Raw genomic sequence first — 19,436 nt, 5'->3', positions numbered from 1 at the left:
TTTTCATTAAACGAGAAGAGAAACTGATCGAAATAAAAGCAAGGAGAAAAAAACAAAACTGGAAAACGAAAAAAGTAGAAGAAAGAAACAGAGAAAAATAAAGGACTTCCGATTTTCTGTCTTTCTGTTACATAAAAGAAATGATTAAAAACATTCGCTCAATAATAATAATAATAATTTTATTATTTGCACCCCAGCCACTCCAACCTGATCCTAAGTGATCTACTTTGTTAGGAAATCCCAAAATAGATCAATTCGTTTTCCTTTCTACGCAAAAAGCACAAGAGGGGTTATCTCATTTTCAGTTTTTCTCTAATCCAGAGTATCAACTCCAACAACTCCAGCCGCAGTTCCTCCATGATTAAATGATAGGAACTCCTTCCACCTTTAAGGCGCAGGATCTAAAAAGTTTATCTCCGGAGTGGCTGGCGACGAAACCAAAGAGCGAATAAAGTGGTTTTGGAAACGCCAATCACCTGTCAGTCCGAGGAGCATGGCTGGGACAGGAATGGGTAGCGCATCATCCGGAAGCGAAGGCGGAAAAAGAGAAATTTGGGGGGGGGGGAGAGAGAGAGGCGGCCCAGAGGCAAGAGGTGAGACTCTGAAACGGATGCAAGGTACCTTCCTTCCAAGACCCTCCCTTCCCAAATCCGGGATATGCCTGTGCATTTAGAAGCAGATATTTTCTGAGTCAGGAGGTACCCACAAAGTTCATCCATCCCAACCCCGCTCCCCTGTGAAAGAACCAATGAAGCCAATGCCCGGAAAGTTTGCAATCTCCCAACGCGTGAAAAGAGTGGCAGAAGGGGGAAAGGAGAGCAAAGGTGCTGCTCGGGGAAGGATGGTTCAGTGGTTAGAGCGGCCGAAATTTCCCCAGGCTCAGGCTCTGGACAGGACTGGGGAAAAGCTCCCCCCCCCCACGGCTTCGCTGGCTGGGTTGCTCTCCTCCCCAAACCCAGGAGTTTTGCCGTCCGCCCTGGGGACTTCGCTTCGGCCAACGCCACCCCTGGCGGGCGGGACTCTTACCTGCGAGCAAAGGGGAAGCTGGCCGACGTGCCAGAGGAGAAGTTGCGGGGGCTGTCGAGGGGGCTGCTGCTGCTGGCTGCAGAGAGGTAAAAAGCAAACCGTCCTTAGCTGCGCTTGTTCGGGGTTGGGATAGATGACCGTGGGGGTGCCCTTCCTGCTCTAAAATTCCTCATAAGGTGGTAGAGGCTTCTGGGTGTTTTAAACGGAGGCTGGATGGCCTGCTCTCAGGAATCTATTTTTCTACCATTTTTTCTTTATACTTTCCCTGTTTAAAACTTTTCTTGTGCGTTGCTTTTAAATCAAGAAAGATTCATTTTTTTAAAAATGATGCGTGAAGCATAATGCAATTATTTGCTGATGGCTTGGAATATAATTATGGGGAGGGGGCTATTCAGATGGAGATGTAAGGAGCACACAAGGGAGGAGGAGCCCTAGGGTGCCCCGCTTTCTGCACCCAGCTTACCTGTCGTCACCGAGAGCGGGGAGAGGGGGCGGGAGAGGGTCGGCGACGGGGTCCCCACCACCAAACTTTTCCGGTTGCTCCTTCGGCAGCTGGAAGCAAAGACAGACATGCAAGGGTTAATTGCAAGGGTTATTTCAGGGGGGAGATCCCACCCCCAGAGAGGCAGCTGTCAGCACCCTTCACAGATTAATAATAATAATAATAATAAATAATAATAATAATAATAATAATAAAACCTCCAGCTGCAGAGGCAGTCTACCCGGATTCCTAGCTTTTGGCCGGAATTTTCTCTGTAAATTTCAACCCCCTGTGCCCGTAAATCGCAGGGTGGTTCTCAGCATAAAGCTCCAAAATAAAATCACAAGATAAAGGTAAAGGTAAAGGGACCCCTGGCCATTAGGTCCAGTCATGACCGACTCTGGGGTTGCGCGCTCATCTCGCATTATTGGCCGAGGGAGCCGGTGTATAGCTTCCAGGTCATGTGGCCAGCATGACAAAGCCGCTTCTGCCAAACCAGAGCAGCGCACGGAAACGCTGTTTACCTTCCCGCTGTAGCGGTTCCTATTTATCTCCTTGCATTTTGATGTGCTTTCGAACTGCTAGGTTGGCAGGAGCAGGGACTGAACGATGGGAATCATAGAATCCCATAGAATAGAATCATAGAATCATTTCCCACCAGAGCAGTACCTATTTATCTACTTGCACTTTGAGGTGCTTTCAAACTGCTAGGTTGGCAGGAGCTGGGACTGAACAACAGGAGCTCACCCCGTCGCGGGGATTCGAACCGCTGACCTTCTGATCAGCAAGCCCTAGGCTCAGTGGTTTAACCCACAGTGCCACCTGGGTCCCTAAAATCACAAGATACATTTTAATAATGATTCAAAAGTGCATTTTATTTGGAGCTGTCAAGGTACCCGAGCACATTTGTGTCCAAGATACATAAAATAATTAAAGCAACTGGCATTTAATTAAATGTGTGAACCGCCCTATGCCTGTAAGTCCTGGGGTCTTTCACACCCTAGCACAGGCATCCTCCAGATGTTTTGGACTACAATTCCCATCTTCCCGGACCACTGGTCCTGTTAGCTAGGGATCATGGGAGTTGTAGGCCAAAACATCTGGAGGGCCGCAGTTTGGGGATGCCTGCCCTAGCACATCTGTTTCCAAGATAATGAAAATACAGTAATCAGAACAACTGGCAGTACTAATGTCTGGAACCTTGTGGGAAAATACACTCCCCGACAAAAGACGATGCCTGCAAATATAAAAATCAAAATTAACACCTAATGTTGGAAAGCTCTCGGAAACGCCGTTTACCTTCCCGCCGGAGCGGTCCCTATTTATCTACTTGCACTTTTGGGCGTGCTTTCGAACTGCTAGGTTGGCAGGAGCAGGGACTGAACGATGGGAGCTTGCCCCGTCTCGGGGATTCGAACCACTGACCTTCCGATCGGCAAGCCCTAGGCTCTGTGGTTTAGACAGAGCAACTTGCAACAGCAGTTTTCAAAAGTCCAACAGTGGCAGCCTTGAGCTACTATTGAGATTAGAACCGAGGTCTCCCTGCAGAGAATTACATTGCCTGTTAATAATTCTGTGTGGTTTTTTTAATATACAGTGGTATCTTGGATCTCAAACACCTTGGTTCCCAAATGCCTTAGTTCCCAAATGCCTTGGTTTTTAAACGCCGAAAACTCAGAAGTGAGTGTTCCGCTTTTCGAACGTTTTTCAGAAGCCGGACGTCCGACGCGGCTTTCAGCTATTGTTTCCGGGGCGCCTGCGCCAATCGGAAGCCGCGCCCCTGTTTCTGAACATTTCGGAAGTCAAACGGACTAAAAAGGGAAAGGGAAAGGACCCCTGACAGTTAAGTCCAGTCCAGAACGACTCTGGGGTTGCGGCGCTCATCTCGCTTTCAGGCCGAGGGAGCCGGCGTTTGTCCGCAGACAGTTTTTCCGAGTCATGTGGCCAGCGTGAGTAAGCCGCTTCTGGGGAAACCAGAGCAGCGCTCGGAAACGCCGTTTACCTTCCCGCCAGAGCGGTCCCTATTTATCTACTTGCACTTTTGGGCGTGCTTTCAAACTGCTAGGTTGGCAGGAGCAGGGACTGAAGGATGGGAGCTCGCCCCGTCTCGGGGATTCGAACCACTGACCTTCCGATCGGCAAGCCCTAGGCCAGTGATGGCGAACCTATGACACGCGTGTCAGACGTGACACGCAGAGCCCTCACTGGTGGCACGCGCCCCATTGGCCCATTCGCGCTGTTGTTGTTGTCCCCCCCCCAATTTGTTCTCCCACTATTCCTACAGCTTGTCTCCCCTGTTAAAACCCAGATCCCTTTTTGTTGTTGTTGTTGCTGGTAGCCAGAGATTGGTTTTTTAACCCTTTCTGTGCTGTTTTTTTCTGGCGCTTTGGCAGACTATGATTGGGTGTAACAGCGTTCATTTTTTTAACCCGTTCTGTGCTGGGTTTTTTGGCGCTTTGGCAGACCATGTCGGTGCTGCGTGTTAGTTCCAGCGAAGGTATTATTCGTCATTTATTTATGTTCTCTTCCCCCCCCCCCCAAAAAAGCGCAGTCGCTTTGGGGCACCCCCCCAAAAGCAAAGCAACTTTTGCACCCCCAAAAACCTCCAAATCTTTGGTCAGCAGCTCCCCTCAAAAAGCTCAACAACTCTGGGCACTTTGTGATAAATAAGGGGTTTTTGGTTTGGTTTGGTTAAATAATTAGTTATTGGTTTATTTAAATACAGTTATATATTACAATTACTGTATACATTTTTGTTATTTAAATTATATATATCGTGAAATTGTGGTTTTTTTCTCGAAGTGACACACGACCCGAGTTATGCTCGATTTTTGCAAATTTTGACACACCAAGCTCAAAAGCTTGCCCATCCCTGCCCTAGGCTCTGTGGTTTAGACCACAGCTAGACTAGAACAGCTTTTTAAGATGCATCTTAAAAAGCAGAGACATCACCTTGCCGACAAAGGTCCGTATAGTTAAAGCTATGGTTTTCCCAGTAGTGATGGATGGAAGTGAGAGCTGGACCATAAAGAAGGCTGATCGCCGAAGAATTGATGCTTTTGAATTATGGTGCTGGAGGAGACTCTTGAGAGTCCCATGGCCTGCAAGAAGATCAAACCTATCCATTCTTAAGGAAATCAGCCCTGAGTGCTCCCTGGAAGGACAGATCGTGAAGCTGAGGCTCCAATACTTTGGCCACCTCATGAGAAGAGAAGACTCCCTGGAAAAGACCCTGATGTTGGGAAAGATGGAGGGCACTAGGAGAAGGGGACGACAGAGGACGAGATGGTTGGACAGTGTTCTCGAAGCTATCAACATGAGTTTGACCAAACTGCGGGAGGCAGTGCAAGACAGGAGTGCCTGGCATGCTATGGTCCATGGGGTCATGAAGAGTCGGACACGACTAAACGACTAAACAACAACAACAGACTAGAACAGAACAAATGGCATAGACCCCCCACACACACACACCCTAACTTTCTGCAATATGCCTGTCTCTGGTGCGATGCCCGGTTACATCATAGGGTGAGGAGGGCAGGCAGAGCCAGCCGTTGTCCGGTTATGTAACCGCCGGCGGGGAGAGGCGAAGGAGGAAGTCGGGCACGCAGGAAACTGACGGAACGCAGCGGCCCCCTGCAGGTTCCGGCCCTCGCCAGAATTGGCACCCAAGCCCCATTTTGCACCCAAAGCAGTCGCCCCCCCCCCAAAAAAACATAGCAAGGTTCCAGCCCTCATGATTGCCAGGCTAGTGCCAAAGGGTCTCTGCATATCGATAAGCACCCCAAATGAAAAGCACATTTCTCTACGCGACAACAGCGGCTAGAATGCTAACAGCAAAATACTGGAAATGCGAGTCGATACCGAGAAAAGACGAGGGGCAATTAAAGTTGTGCGACAGAACTAATAAGAAATGACGGAACTAATAAGAGATCACTCGGGCGACAAACGTAAAAAAACAAAGGAATTGGATTGCTTTAAAAACTAGCTGGCAAAATGTGGTTCCAAAAGCAATACTTGGTTGTGCTTAGAATAATTTCAGAGATATAATTGGGGGGGGGGCTGATTTTAATAAATGAAGACAGAATACGTGTCACTTAAGAGAAGCATCGAAGCCGCAAAGAGATAGAGGGAAGTCAAGTCATATAGCAGGGATTCAAAGTGGTTTTCCGGAACAGAAAGAAAGAGACTGCAAGGAAGGAAGGAAGGAAGGAAGGAAGGAAGGAAGGAAGGAAGGAAGGAAGGAAGGAAGGAAGGAAGGAAAAGAATGATAGCAAATTGAAGACTGATTCTTTTTGTTTGTTTGTTTTGTTTTGTGTCTTTTTGTTTGTTTTGTTTTGTGTCTTTTTGTTTGTTTGTTTTGTGTATTTTTTTTCTTTTTCTTTTTTGAAGATTTGGATATAATGTTTAATTTATGCTTTTTTGGTATTTTTTTAAAAAATACAATAAAGTTTATTTAAAAATATAAAAATAAAATAAAATAAAGGGAAGCTGCCTTAGGCAGTTCTATTTACAGTGGTCCCTTGGTTCTCAAACTTAATCCATTCTGGAAGTCCGTTCCGAAACCAAAGCGTTCCAAAACGAAGGCGCGCTTTCCCATAGCAAGTCATGCAAAACAGATTAATCCGTTCCAGACTTTCAAAAACAACCCCTAAAATAGCAATTGAACATGAATTTTACTATCCAACGAGACCATTGATCCATAAAATGAAAACAATAATCAATGTACTGTACTATAAAATAAATAGAACAGTACTGTAGATGATAAAATAAAAATTAATTTTTTATTTTTTTTACCTGCACTGATGACAATCATTGTTTGGATGAGCGGCTGTTATCCATTTTTTGCAGTCACACAATCAATCAATCAATCAGTGGCTGAACTGGGTTCCACACAGTCACAAAAACAAATGAACCGAAAAAGCCTCAAAAACAAAAACGCAAAATAAATAGCAAAAACAAAAGCGCCAAACTTAATCCATTCTGGAAATCGTTTGACTTCTGAAATTTTCGGAAACCGAGGCGTGGCTTCTGATTGGTGCAGGCGCCCCAGAAACAATAGCCGACAGCTGCGTTGGACGTTCGGCCTCCGAAAAACATTTGAAAACTGGAACACTCACTTCTGGGTTTTTGGCGTTTGGGAGCCAAGGTACCACTGTAACTCTATTTAGCCTACACTGACAGGCAGCAGCAGGGGTTCTCCAGGGCTACAGGGATGGTTGGCAGTGTGGTCTAGTGGTTAGAGCCCCAGGAGAGACCAGAGTTCAACTCTCTCCACTCGGCCAGGAAGCTCTCCCTGAGGGCTGGCTTCTGCCTCGCCTACCCTGCAGGGTTGTTAGAATCATAGAATCATAGAGTTGGAAGAGACCACAAGGGCCATCCAGTCCAACCCCCAGCCAAGCAGGAAACGCCATCAAAGCATTCTGGACATATGCCTGTCAAGCCTCTGCTTAAAGACCTCCAAAGAAGGAGACTCCACCACACTCCTTGGCAGCAAATCCCACTGTCGAACAGCTCTTACTGTCAGGAAGTTCTTCCTAATGTTTAGGTGGAATCTTATTTCTTGTAGTTTAAATCCATTGCTCTGTGTCCACTTCTCTGGAGCAGCAGAAAACAACCTTTCTCCCTTTATATATTTGAACATGGCTATCATATCACCCAGGGGACCCAGGTGGCGCTGTGAGCTTGCTGATCAGAAGGTCGGCGGTTCGAATCCCTGTGACGGGGTGAGCTCCCATTGCTTGGTCCTAGCTCCTGCCAACCTAGCAGTTCGAAAGCACGTCAAAATGCAAGTAGATAAATAGGAACCGCTACAGCGGGAAGGTAAACGGCGTTTCCATGTGCTGCTCTGGTTCGCTCAGAAGCGGCTTTGTCATGCTGGACACATGACCTGGAAGCTATACGCCGGCTCCCTTGGCCAATAATGCGAGATGAGCGCGCAACCCCAGAGTCGGTCACAACTGGACCTAATGGTCAGGGGTCCCTTTACCTTTATCATATCACCCTTTAACCAGGCTAAACATACCCAGCTCCCTAAGCCGTTCCTCATAAGGCATCGTTTCCAGACCTTTGACCATTTTGTTGTGAAAGTTAAATGTATAAGAATTGCACTATAAGAATTGAACTATTGTATAAGAATTGCACTATTGGACACTATATATAATGAACTTTAAAATATTTTCAAATCCTCATTTCCAAAAAACAGCAACCCAAAAGCGTCCTGTTGGGTATCATGTCTGTGGAAATGAAAGATAAATCTTAGATCTCTTCTTATGTACGCAACCACAGCGGCTAGGATTTTAATAGCAAAGAATTCGAAAGGCGATATAACATCCCCACCAAAACGGAATGGCAGGCGAAAATGATAGGATATTTACAACTCACAAGGATGACAGGGAGAAGATGCGGACATTCAGTATGAAAAGTCAATAAAGAACGGACAGTATTTAAGGAATATATTAAAAGGCTACCGCGATAGGATCAATCTCCTGGCAGACCTAGAATGAATCTTGAAAGACAGAGAAAGTATAGAATCTTCTTGATAATCAACGGGAAAGGAAGACGATGGCAACAAATTGTGTACAGATCAGCAAAATGTAGAATAACACAATGAGGAGAACCAGAAGTTAGTGTTTGTGGTGTATGTACTGAGTGAGTTAAATGTTATAAGCTATATGTAACTGAAGTTAATTGAAAGCGAAACATGTGCTCTAACCACTGAGTCACGCAGCCCCTTCCCGGCATTTGGGGGAAGGCGGAAGGAAGGAAGATCAAATCGGCCCCCGGAGGCTCCGTTGCACAAAGCACAGCAGCTGCCAGGGCCTTCTCTCGTCAGCCGCGCAAACAGGAAATGGAGGCTCTTCCTCTGCGGATCCTGGCCTCTCACACACACAAGTGGATCACAGTTGCTTCTGGGGCGCCCCACCACTGCCAAATGCACAGGCCACCCCCGCGCTTCTGCTCCCGAGGGTTGCCAACCTACCGAGCCCACATTTCCAAACGCAAAGCGGACACGGAGCGGACAGAGAAGCGGACACGGAGCAATGGATTCAAACTTCAAGAAAGAAGATTCCACCTAAACATTAGGAAGAACTTCCTGACAGTAAGAGCTGTTCGGCAGTGGGATTTGCTGCCAAGGAGTGTGGTGGAGTCTCCTTCTTGGGAGGTCTTTAAGCAGAGGCTTGACAGCCATCTGTCAGGAATGCTTTGATGGTGTTTCCTGCTTGGCAGGGGGTTGGACTGGATGGCCCTTGTGGTCTCTTCCAACTCTATGATTCTATGATTCTATGAAAGCGTGATTTTGCTGCCTCCCACCCCAAGTCCTGCTCCTCGATCGCACTCATCGGCCAAGGAACTTAAGGGTGTGGCTTCCGCGCCTGCAAAGTGGGCCAGGCTGCACAACCGCCCTGCAAAGTGGGCCAGGCTGAGAAGAGGCAGCGGCTGGCTTCCGAGGGCCGTGGGAGGATTCAAACTCGGCTCTTTCCCGGGTCTTCAAGTGGGGTTCGAAAAAGCATCGCCGCCTCCGACCTGGAGAGCTAGCAGCCACTGAGAGCCGCCCCCCTCCTCCTCCCTCCCAACCGTGGGATTTGCCGATTAAATCGATTGCAAATTTATTCCCTTTCCGTTCCATTAACAGACCGCCCCTCAATTTCACAACAGAGGTCAGCGACAGGAATAAAAAACAGGCCTTGCGCCGCTTCGCTTATTCAAAACGAGAATGGTGTTTTCCAAAAACAAACACTTCCATATACGGTAGAAGAAAACCAATCTCAAAACCAGCTGCACCTTTAAAGAAAAATAACACCGGGAATTGTAGTTTATCCCTCGCACTGCTACAATTCCCAGCACCCTGAAACGAAAGTTCCCAGGATTTCTTTTTGGTGGAAGCCGAGTGCTTTAAAAGTATGATGTGTGTGGAGACTTAGCCACAAGAAAGGGAGGGCGGAGGAGAGTTTGGCAGTTTATATTTCTCACAGAGGGGGCGTGTGAAAGAAAGAAAGAATTAAGGGGGTCAGTATAATTGGGGGGTGTGTGTGTGTGCCTTCCTGGGGGAAGCGAGAGCTGCAGAAACGGAGGCCCAGCTGCAAAGAGAGCAGGCATAGCCACCTCTTCCGCTCGTGGCGCGGAGAGGCGCTTCGGTTGCAAAAGGACCCAGCAGCCGATTAAAAATAAAAAAGGAAGTTTCCAATCGCAGGCCTTCGGCCCTGCAAAACAGAGCCAGACAACACTTCAGAGAGTCAGGCAGAAACCTTTAGATTTATCTTATTTTAAAATAATACGATCCCGATCGGTGCCGGATTTAAGTATAAGCCAGGCATCCCCAAACTTCGGCCCTCCAGATGTTTTGGACTACAATTCCCATCTTCCCTGACCACTGGTCCTGTTAGCTAGGGATCATGGGAGTTGTAGGCCAAAACATCTGGAGGGCCGCAGTTTGGGGATGCCTGGTATAAGCTAAACAAGCTCTAGCTTAGGGCCCCACTTTCTTGGGGGCCCCAAAAAAATTTAAAGAAAAAGAAACTGGATGTACATTTCCCAAATATAAGATAAGTTCAACAATGACTTTGATAAAATACATATTTTGTGATGTGCAAACGGCTTTAGATACCTATGAGGTCCATAAATGACCATCTAGCTGAAGAAGTCTGCATGCACACGAAAGCTCATACCAATGCCAAACTTAGTTGGTCTCTAAGGTGCTACTGGAAGGATTTTTTTAATATTTTGTTTCATCTAGCCTATATTCAACACACACAAAAAGTGACCATTTGTTGTTATAAAAGGATGTCATATAGAGGAGGGAGAAAGGTTGTTTTCTGCTGCTCCAGAGAAGTGGACACGGAGCAATGGGTTCAAACTACAAGGAAGAAGATTCCACCTCAACATTAGGAAGAACTTCCTGACAGTAAGAGCTGTTCGGCAGTGGAATTTGCTACCAAGGAGTGTGGTGGGGTCTCCTTCTTTGGAGGTCTTTAAGCAGAGGCTTGACAGCCATCTGTCAGGAATGCTTTGATGATGTTTCCTGCTTGGCAGGGGGTTCAACTGGATGGCCCTTGTGGTCTCTTCCAACTCTAGGATTCTAGGATTCTATGACAAAGGATAGCTGGGCACAGAAAGGGCCCCGTTACCTTCAGGAGCTAAGGGCCTCATCAAACCTCAATCCAGCCCTGATCCCGATCCGAGAAACGCTTAACCCAGGTGTAAGTCCCAACAGAACGCTGCTGGGTTTACTTTAGAGGGGAGATGGAAAAATATTAGAATCTGGGAAATGTTGGGGGCGGAGGCTGAACTCGGAGGTGGAAGCAGCAGCCCCCAAGCCCAAGGGGGACAGCAGCAAATTTTTAGGGTACAGCGAGTTTTCTATATAGCAGAGATGGGAAGAGCACAATTCAGTGTGTTGGTACTGACCTTGAAAGCCCTCAGTGGCCTTGGCCCAGTAGACCTGAAGGAGCGTTACAGGGAACCAAGCAGAGGGCCTTCTTGGTAGTGGCTCCTGCCCTGTGGAACGCCCTCCCATCAGATGTCAAGGAAATGAACAACTATCTGACTTTTAGAAGCCATCTTTTGGGCAAAAAAAAAATGAAAGGCACAAGTACAGGATGGGAGACACCTGGCTTGAGAGCAGTACATGTGAAAAGGATCTAGGAGTCTTGGTAGACCACAAACTTGACATGAGCCAGCAGTGTGATGCAGCAGCTCAAAAAGCCAATGCAATTCTGGGCTGCATCAATAGGAGTATAGCATCTAGATCAAGGGAAGTAATAGTACCACTGTATTCTGCTCTGGTCAGACCTCACCTGGAGTACTGTGTCCAGTTCTGGGCACCACAGTTCAAGAAGGATACTGACAAGCTGGAACATGTCCAGAAGAGGGCAACCAAAATGGTCAAAGGCCTGGAAACGATGCCTTATGAGGAACGGCTTAGGGAGCTGGGTATGTTTAGCCTGGAGAAGAGAAGGTTAAGGGGTGATATGATAACCATGTTCAAATATATGAAAGGATGTCATATGGAGGAGGGAGAAAGGTTGTTTTCTGCTGCTCCAGAGAAGCGGACACGGAGCAATGGATTCAAACTACAAGAAAGAAGATTCCACCTAAACATTAGGAAGAACTTCCTGACAGTAAGAGCTGTTCGGCAGTGGAATTTGCTACCAAGGAGTGTGGTGGAGTCTCCTTCTTTGGAGGTCTTTAAGCAGAGGCTTTTACAGGCATATGTCAAGATTGCTTTGATGGTGTTTCCTGCTTGGCAGGGGGTTGGACTGGATGGCCCTTGTGGTCTCTTCCAACTCTAGGATTCTATGATTCTGTTTAGGGAAGTTTTTAATGCCTGATGTTTTACCGTGTTTTTAATATTCTGTTGGAAGCCGCCCAGCCAGATGGGCGGGATATAAATTATGAATATCATCATCATCATTATTATTTCTCCGTGATGAAGGTGGGAGCATTTTAAGAGCATTAGAAACTCAGATATATAAGCTAAGCGCCAAACGGCTCCTTAGACCAGGGTCCCAGTTGCCAAAACGGAATGCTTCGTTGCCATTTGTGGGTTGGATAGCTCCTAAGTCGCTATTTTCCAATGCGGTTCCTGAAATCCATTCCGGCGGCACGGATAAAATAGAATGGATGGAATCCTACAAAGTGGGGGGTATTGTTGTGCGAAAACGGTCCAGATCCCAGGACCCCCAAGATGGCGGAGACGTCAGGTGCCATCCTGGCCACCCGGGCATCTTCACTCAGTCGCAAGGGGCTGGCGGCCAGGTGCAAAATGCGCCTGGCGCATTTCGAACACTGATCTACGTCGAAAAACTATCGTGGCTCCATGGGGCAAGTGTGACCCCTTTATTTTACCTCTCCACAAAGCGATTGTAAGGAGAGTCCTGCAGAAGCTGGATCAGGCCATCTGGTCCCAACTCCTGTCGTCACAGTGTCCGCTTAGATGCCCCAAAACGGAAGCCCCAAACCCAGGCCTGAGTGCATCATCGTTCAAAGGCATTTATAGCCTGTAGCAGTGACAACAGAGCCACTGGCTAGTATCTACCGAGCCTTGCCTGGATTTGTATAATCTCCTTTTTAGAGTCATCCAAGTTGATGCCCATCGCTAAATCTCACCGCGTAGTTGAGCGGCCCACAGTTGCGAATAGCCTCCTTTTTATCTTCCTTTCGAAATGATTCTTATTGGTTTTACGAAACAAATCACACGCTTCACACAATTAAATTTCAAAACAGAACAAGGTGCTTCCAAATTCCCTCCTCCCCTCCGCGGGTCCTTTAAATATCTTCATCAATTGCATATTATATAGCTCATCCGAATTATAGTCCTTTCCAATATATCCGAAGTCTTTGTAACGTTGCAAGAGTTATTCGAAGCCTGGCCAAGGAGTGTTTCTCAGATACAATCTATATTTGCCTCCTTTTTCTGTTGCCCTGCAGCAGCTGGATCTGGCCAAAAGGGCCTCATCCGGACCTGTCCTCACAGCATAGGAAGCCAGCTCCTAGGGGCCGAAGTCCCTTCCCCTCCCCCCCATAAAATATTTGAGGGGGCGCCACACACACATACCCAACTTGGATGGGCATTGCCACTTGAATGTGCCGCATCTTGCGATCAGTTATGTGAGGCAGGTCTTACCTGACCCCCCCCCCCATATTTTATTCCAGTTCGTGCCCCTGCCTCACAGTGACCGATCCAACGCCCAAAAGTCGGAGTCAAGCGCAGTTCTGCATCTACTGCCTTGACAGTGAATGGAGAACGCATTTATTTACAAGACAATTGTGGCCAGGTGAAAACACCAACAGGCTTTTAGCCACCCTTGTAGAGGAACGAAAGCTATGGACAATTCAGACCAATGGAAAAATCTGGATATGAACTGATATATGCAGTTGTAAAACATTGTTATTAAGACCCATGGAGGAGGGAGGGGGCAGTCTTGAGATTCACAGTACAGTGGAACCTCGGTTTACGAACACCTCGGTTTACGAATTTTCGGTTTACAAACGCCGCAGACCCATCTGGAACGGATTAATTCACTTTCCATTACTTTCAATGGGAAAGTTCGCGTCAGTTTATGAACGCTTCAGTTTATGAACAGACTTCCGGAACCAATTACACCCATGCTTCGGGTTAAGTACGCTTCAGTTTAAGTACTCCGCGGACCGTCTGGAACAGATTAATCCACTTTCCATTTCTTTCAATGGGAAACAGGTAGGTAGCCGTGTTGGTCTGGGTCGAAGTAAAATAAAAAAATTCCTTCAGTAGCACCTTAAAGACCAACTAAGTTTTTATTTTGGTATGAGCTTTCGTGTGCATGCACACTTCTTCAGATACAGTGAAATACAGTGAAATAGAATTTTTTTATTTTATTTCAATGGGAAAGTTCGCTTCAGTTTATGAACGCTTCAGTTTATGAACAGACTTCCAGAACCAATTGTGTTCATAAACCGAGGTACCACTGTAATCTCATTTTATGGATTTTTAATTGATTTTGTTAAATGTTTATACATTTTAAAATCAAATTATATATACTGTATGAGAGAATGCAGCCAGCACGGCCACTGAAAACCACTGAACTGATCCATTACCTTTTTTAAAGCTGCAGATCAGAACCTAGGAGAAGCCCCCTGTGGCAGCAGGATCAGGCCCAAAGGGGCTTGCCTAGCCCAAAATCCTGTCCTCGCCAGTGGTCACCCAAAGGGAAACCAGCAAGCGGAATGCGAGAGCCAAAACAAGCCTTGCGTCTCCACCATCCTAGGGTAGACTGCCTCTGCTCAAAGAAGCTCCACTGAGGAATCCTAAGCAACACGGAGAAGAGCTTGGCTTCTGGATCAGGACCCGAGGGGGGTCCCATCCAGTCAGGCTTCCTGTCCTCAGAGTGGCCAACCAGTTCAAAGCAGCGGCCGGACCTCATTCCTGCCTCAGAGGGGCATCAACACCATCCTTGAAAGTCTCCTCCTCCCCCACCACATTCCTGGAATTCTGCCCCCCACCCCCACCCCCACATCCTTGGAGCTTGATTCAGGAACAAGCCTTGCTGCTCACCCGAGAAAAATCCCCCCCCACCAATGATCTAGGGTTCATTTTAGGAAGCGGGACAGTTGTTTGGGGGTGAATTTCCCCCTTAAACCTCACATTGCCTTTTTGGGCGGGTGGGAAGGAGGAAGGAGGAAGCTGGAGCCCAAAGGAGATCGGTGACCTCGGATGCTCCAGGTCCAAACCAGCCCCCCTCCCCCCACAATCTGGCCGAGGGGATTATGTCCTAATCTGTACAAGCGCACACAGATTAACGGGGGGGGGGGAGAGGCGGGAGAGAAAGGAGGAGAAACAGCCAACCTGTTATTCAGCAAGAGAGACAGAGAGATAAAAACACAAAAGAAGGAGATGGTGGACCTTCGAGTGGATAATATATGAATAAAAAAGTCACAGCCCAGAAATTAGAGTACAAGATGGTATTTCAGAGGTGGGGGGCTCCCTGCACAAAAGCCCCCCCCTCCCACACACACAGCAGGCGAGAGAGGAGAGGCGCCTCTGGGTATGTGATTGTTAAACCTTTTTGCAACCCTCTAACCCAGGAAGCTTGGCGCGCCTGGGAACGTCCCCAAAAAAGCACCCATGCGCGCGAGGGGGGGACTGTTTGTGCATTGCACACCACCCCCGGGGAGGATGGGCACAAACTCTCAGCAAGCAACACCCCCCCTCCCGCCATCCCTCCGGCAAGGCGCTTCTTCCCCTCCCTCTCCAAAAAAGCAGCTCCGCTCGGTGCGTAATTGCGCCCGGAAGCGCCCCGGCGCGTTTCGTTCGCTCCTTGGCCGCGCGCCTCCGCCTTAATTACCTCTTTGAGAGCTGGCTCAGGGCGCCCAGCGGGGACCCCCAGGTGCCGGGGTCCGACATCGTCGGCCACAGGCGGGTCCTTCTCCTCCTCCTCCTCCTCCTCCCGCTGGGCGCCGTCACCGCCTTCCGAGCGCCGCCGGCCTCCTAGCCCAGGGCGCTCCGCAGCGCCCCCTCCCGAGATTTGCGCAGCAGAGAGAGACCCACACACACCAACCCCCGCCCGCCCCCAAATTCCTTTCACACGTGCGCCGGGGAATCGGTTGGAAAAGGTTCAGAAATGGGCCGCCGAAACGATCCCGGGGATATGGCAACTCCGGGAAAGCGCGCAGCATTTAGGTTTTTCCTTCTAGATCTAGGGAAGTAATAGTACCACTGTATTCTGCTCTGGTCAGACCTCACCTGGAGTACTGTGTCCAATTCTGGGCACCACAGTTCAAGAAGGATACTGACAAGCTGGAACGTGTCCAGAAGAGGGCAACCAAAATGGTCAAAGGCCTGGAAACGATGCCTTATGAGGAACGGCTTAGGGAGCTGGGTATGTTTAGCCTGGAGAAGAGAAGGTTAAGGGGTGATATGATAGCCATGTTCAAATATATGAAAGGATGTCATATAGAGGAGGGAGAAAGGTTGTTTTCTGCTGCTCCAGAGAAGCGGACACGGAACGATGGATTCAAGCTACAAGAAAGAAGATTCCACCTAAACATTAGGAAGAACTTCCTGACAGTAAGAGCTGTTCGGCAGTGGGATTTGCTGCCAAGGAGTGTGGTGGAGTCTCCTTCTTTGGAGGTCTTTAAGCAGAGGCTTGACAGGCATATGTCAAGAATGCTTTGATGGTGTTTCCTGCTTGGCAGGGGGTTGGACTGGATGGCCCTTGTGGTCTCTTCCAATTCTATGATTCTATGATGCTAGGACAGATCAGAGAAAGGGCTCCTTTGTGTATGCACAGAGTTAAAGCATGCAACTGGCTGCATGGCTTTCAAATAAGATTTCACAAACTCTTGGAGAAGAAGGCCTGGCTGTCAATGGCTGCCAGATACGATGGCTCTGCCCTGCCCTCTATGCTTGCAGGCTGCAGTGATTCTGAACTCCAGTTGCTGGAAGCGACAGGAGGAGAGGGGGCTTTCTGGCGGTTCCCTCCCTGCAAGAAGCAAACTTACAGGGAAGCAGGCAGAGGGCCTTCTTGGTGGTGGCGCCCACCCTGTGGAATGCCCTCCCACTAGATGTCAAGGAAATAAGCAACTACAGTGGTACCTCGGTTTACAAACTTAATCCGTTCCTGAAGTCCGTTCTTAAACCAAAACCGTTCTTAAACCGAGGCGCGCTTTCCCTAATGAGGCCTCCCCCCGCCGGTGCCCTTCCACCGTTCGGCTTCCGTTCGTAGACCGAGGTAAAGTTCTCAAACCAAGACATTATTTCCAGTTTTGCAGAGTTTGTAAACCGAATACAGTGCTACCTTGGGTTAATAATAATAATAATAATTTATTTATACCCCGCCCGTCTGGCCGGGTCTCCCCAGCCACTCTGGGCGGCTTCCAACAGAAGAATAAAACACAGTAATCTATTAAACATTAAAAGCCTCCCTGAACAGGGCTGCCTTCGGATGTCTTCTAAAAGTCTGGTAGTTGTTTTTCTCTTTGACATCTGTTGGGAGGGCGTTCCACAGGGCAGGCGCCACCACCGAGAAGGCCCTCTGCCTAGTTCCCTGCAACTTGTCTTCTCGCAACGAGGGAACCGCCAGAAGGCCCTCGGTGCTGGACCTCAGTGTCCAGGCAGAATGATGGAGGTGGAGACGCTCCTTCAGGTATACTGGACTGAGGCCATTTAGGGCTTTAAAGGTCAGCACCAACACTTTGAATTGTGCTCGGAAACGTACTGGGAGCCAATGTAGGTCTTTCAGGACCAGTGTTATGTGGTCTCGGCGGCCGCTCCCAGTCCCCAGTCTAGCTGCCGCATTCTGGATTAGTTGTAGTTTCCGAGTCACCTTCAAAGGTAGCCCCACGTAGAGCGCATTGCAGTAGTCCAAGCGGGAGATAACTAGAGCATGCACCACTCTGGCCAGACAGTCTGCGGGCAGGTGGGGTCTCATCCTGCATACCAGTTGGAGCTGATAGACAGCTGCCCTGGACACAGAATTGACCTGCGCCTCCATGGACAGCTGTGAGTCCAAAATGACTCCCAGGCTGCGCACCTGGTCCTTCAGGGGCACAGTTACCCCATTCAGAACCAGGGAATCCTCCACACCTGCCCGTCTCCTGTCCCCCACAAACAGTACTTCTGTCTGTTAATTCATTCTGGAGGTCCTTTCTTAACCTGAAGCACCACTTTAGCTAATGGAGCCTCCCGCTGCTGCCGGCGCGCGATTTCTCTTCTCATTCTGAGGTAAAGTTCTTAACCGGAGGTACTACTTCTGGGTTAGCGGAGTCTGTAACCTGAAGCGGCTGTTACCCAAGGTACCACTGTAGTTCGTAAACAGGGCTGTTCTCAAACCAAGGTACCACTGTATCTGGCTTTTAGGAGACATTTGAAGGCAACCCTGTGCAGGGAAGCTTTTAATGTTTGATGTCTTGCTGTGTTTTAATTTGCTGGAAGCTGCCCAGAGTGGCTGGGGAAACCCAGTCAGATCGGAAGGTCGGCGGTTCAATTCCCTGCGACAGGGTGAGCTCCCGTTGCTCTGTCCCAGCTCCTGCCAACCTAGCAGTTCCAAAGCATGCCGGTGCAAGTAGATAAATAGGTACTGCTGCGGCGAGAAGGTAAACGGCGTTTCTGTGCGCTCTGGCAGTCGTCACAGTTGTCCGTGCGCCAGTAGTGGTTTACTTCTGCTGGCCACATGACCTGGAAAACTGTCTGTGGACAAACACTGGCTCCCTCGGCCTGAAAGCGAGATGAGCGCCCAGAGTCGCCTTGGACTAGACTTAACTGTCCAGGGGTTCTTTACCTTTACCTTTTATATAATAGTAGTAGTAATAATAATAATAATATCAATTGTGATCTGAGAGAAGCTGGCCTTCCTTCTCTCTGCCTGGAATCCCCTGCTAGTCAATTTCCTGTGTTAAAACTAATAAAAACATTCAAGTAACTGCAATATAAATACAGTACTGTAAGTGGGGATTTTTAATATATACTTTTTATTACTCTTGCAAGGAAATGGGAGGTGGAAAAACCACCATTCATGAGCCGCTAACCCAGAGCTTTCCAAACACAGTGTGTTGGCTGCAGTGCGCGGGTGCGTTCCCATACATTTCATTATTACGATTTATATATGTGTCCGTATCTCTTATAAGGGGGTTAGTTTAACCTCTGGTTTGCTATAGCAAAATGGAATTACTGTGTCACAAAATGATGCGTGTCTAAAACAGTGTGTCGGCGACATGAAAAGTTTGGAAAGCTCTGCAGGGCTAAGACTCTAGAGCCCAAGATGCCAGCATCATTGTGATAGGAAAACCCATTTGAAACCAAAGCCAGGTAAAATCACTACAGAGCCCATGGTGCAGTTTTCACAGCGATGGGAGAGCTGTGGCCTTAAAAAGCAAAGCGGGTAACTACAGAACCCATGAGCCAGTGCTACTGTGATGAGAAAAATGCGGGAGAGAGAGAGAGAGAGAGAGAGAGAGAAGGAAGGAAGGAAGGAAGGAAAGAGAGAAAGAGAGAAAGAAGGAAGAAAGAGAGAAAGAGAGAAAGAGAGAAAGAGAGAAAGAAAGAGAGAGAAAGAAAGAAAGAAAGAAAGAAAGAAAGAAAGAAAGAGGGAAGAGAGAGGGAAGAGAGAGGGAAGGAAGGAAGAGAGGGAGGGAGGGAAAAGAGAAGGAAGGAAGGAAGGAAGGAAGGAAGGAAAAGAGAGAGAGAGAAAGAGAGAGAGAGAAAGAGAAAGAGAAAGAGAGAGAGAAGGAAGGAAAGAGAGAAAGAGAGAAAGAAGGAAGAAAGAAAGAGAGAAAGAGAGAGAGAGAGAGGAGAGAAAGAAAGAAAGAAAGAAAGAAAGAAAGAAAGAAAGAAAGAAAGAAAGAAAGAAAGAAAGAGGGAAGAGAGAGGGAAGGAAGGAAGAGGGAGGGAGGGAGGGAGGGAGGGAAAAGAGAAGGAAGGAAGGAAGGAAGGAAGGAAGGAAGGAAGGAAGGAAGG

General features: G+C 48.1%; 1 protein-coding gene across 3 annotated transcripts in view; it reads right to left on the bottom strand.

Annotated features, from left to right (window-relative positions):
* Positions 1–15,668, bottom strand: part of MAST3 (microtubule associated serine/threonine kinase 3) — a 41,305-nt gene extending 25,637 nt beyond the window's left edge. For 2 of the 3 annotated variants that reach the window (XM_060276492.1, XM_035116979.2), the window contains exons 1-4: positions 15,328–15,668; positions 1,490–1,578; positions 1,027–1,102; positions 477–497 (exon numbers count right to left, since the gene is read on the bottom strand). In XM_060276492.1, coding sequence (XP_060132475.1) covers positions 477–497; positions 1,027–1,102; positions 1,490–1,578; positions 15,328–15,386 — 245 coding nt within the window. In that variant the 5' untranslated portion in view covers positions 15,387–15,668. The remainder of the gene's footprint in view (positions 1–476; positions 498–1,026; positions 1,103–1,489; positions 1,579–15,327) is intronic. The other variant, XM_060276493.1, reaches the window with a different exon arrangement.
* Between the last annotated feature and the right edge of the window lie 3,768 nt (positions 15,669–19,436).

The sequence above is a fragment of the Zootoca vivipara genome, chromosome 6, assembly GCF_963506605.1.
Source record: "Zootoca vivipara chromosome 6, rZooViv1.1, whole genome shotgun sequence".
Lineage (NCBI taxonomy): Eukaryota > Metazoa > Chordata > Lepidosauria > Squamata > Lacertidae > Zootoca > Zootoca vivipara.
The sequence above is the reverse complement of the archived record's forward strand: the minus strand, read 5'-3'. Positions and strand labels throughout refer to the sequence as shown.